Source organism: Galeopterus variegatus, unplaced genomic scaffold (genome assembly GCF_000696425.1).
Source record: "Galeopterus variegatus unplaced genomic scaffold, G_variegatus-3.0.2 Scaffold732, whole genome shotgun sequence".
Taxonomy (NCBI): Eukaryota; Metazoa; Chordata; class Mammalia; order Dermoptera; family Cynocephalidae; genus Galeopterus; species Galeopterus variegatus.
In genome coordinates this window covers 43,704-45,160 of record NW_007726843.1, presented here as the reverse complement: position 1 = coordinate 45,160, position 1,457 = coordinate 43,704, and the positions used below count along the sequence as shown (strand labels likewise).

Sequence of the window (1,457 nt, the reverse complement as noted above, 5' to 3'; positions counted from 1 at the left end):
ATTGAAAATGAAATTGATTTTTACTTGAATTCATTATATAAGAAGTTACTCCAAAACTTATAAATGAAGATGGAAAAGACACACTATTCCATTTTTACTTACATGTGCATCTGTTCACACACAAATCTATAAAACATAGTAGCTATGATATAAAATGCTATCATACACAGTCACATAATTTCATTTCCCAAATAACAAAAACCACAAACCTTCAGCTGTTCATCTACAACTCTTGTGACTTCTCCAGCCATTGATTCCAGGGTCTCCTGAATCGGACTGGATAACAAGCCACTGGCTCCTGCCCAACACACACCACCAACATGGTATAAATTTGGTAATAACTGTAAGAAAAATAAAAAGTAACTTCTATAACCGAACAAATATTTCAATAAGCACCAAAGTCACTGCAGAGTTAATGAAAAGGGTTGGGAAATACTAGGGCTAATCTATTCTCAATCAAAGGCTTTTTGCACAGATTAATAAACTGAGGTCCAGAGTCTTTATAAGCATTCACTTTTTTATTCAATAAATCATTACAACCCTAAGAAACAGTAGACTGGGATTAGGAGACCTCCACTTGTCCACTTCTGTCATTAAGCAGCTTTGAAACCACAGGAACTATACATTATCCTTTCATGCCTCACTGTCCTCATCTGGGCTATGAGAGTTTAACTGTTTTCATTCACAACACTTTTGTCACCAAAAGCATTAGCAGTTTGCCACACCAGGGAATTCTCCAATTATCTGCATATACCAACTTCATGTCCTACAATTCAATTCTGACTCTATCTACCTGGAGATAGCATTAGATCCCACAGGTGAAAGGATCAGTTCGACAAGAGTGTCCTCACTTTAGATGCCAGTCGTAAGTCCCAGGTTGTCACTGGTACTTCTGGCCACCTGGCTATAAATTCAAGAGGTTCCCACAACCTACTTCTCACGTTTGATAATTTGCTAGAATGACTCAGAGAACTCAGAAAAACATTTTACTTATGATTAATGGCTTATTATAAAGAACACAACTCAGGAATAGCCCCACAGAAAAGAGGCATAGGATAAAGTATAGGGGTTGGGCAGTGTGGGAGGCTTCCATGCCCACTCTGGGTATACCACCCTCTTATCACCTTGATAAGTTCACCAACCCAGAAGATCTCTGAACCCCATTATTTAGAGATTTTTATGGAGGTTCTATCACATAGGAATGACTGATTAAATCATTGGCCATTGATGACTAACTTAATCTCCAACCCCTCTCTCCTCCCAGGAGGTCCAGGGGTGGGGCTGAAAAAGCTGATGCTCTAATCACATGGTTGGTCCCCCTGGTAACCAGCCTCCATCCTGAAGCCATCTAGGGGTCACCCATGAGACACCTCATTAGGGTAAACTCTGGTGTGGTGGAAGGGACTTGAAATCAATAACAAAAGATGCTCCTATCACCCCTATCACTCAAGATATTA

At 39.7% G+C, this 1,457-nt stretch overlaps 1 protein-coding gene across 1 annotated transcript in view; it reads right to left on the bottom strand.

Annotated features, from left to right (window-relative positions):
- Positions 1-1,457, bottom strand: part of LRRC16A (leucine rich repeat containing 16A) — a 115,764-nt gene that overhangs the window by 73,764 nt on the left and 40,543 nt on the right. The window contains exon 10 of the mRNA XM_008571870.1: positions 210-341. Within this exon, the coding sequence (XP_008570092.1) occupies positions 210-341 (132 nt within the window). The remainder of the gene's footprint in view (positions 1-209; positions 342-1,457) is intronic.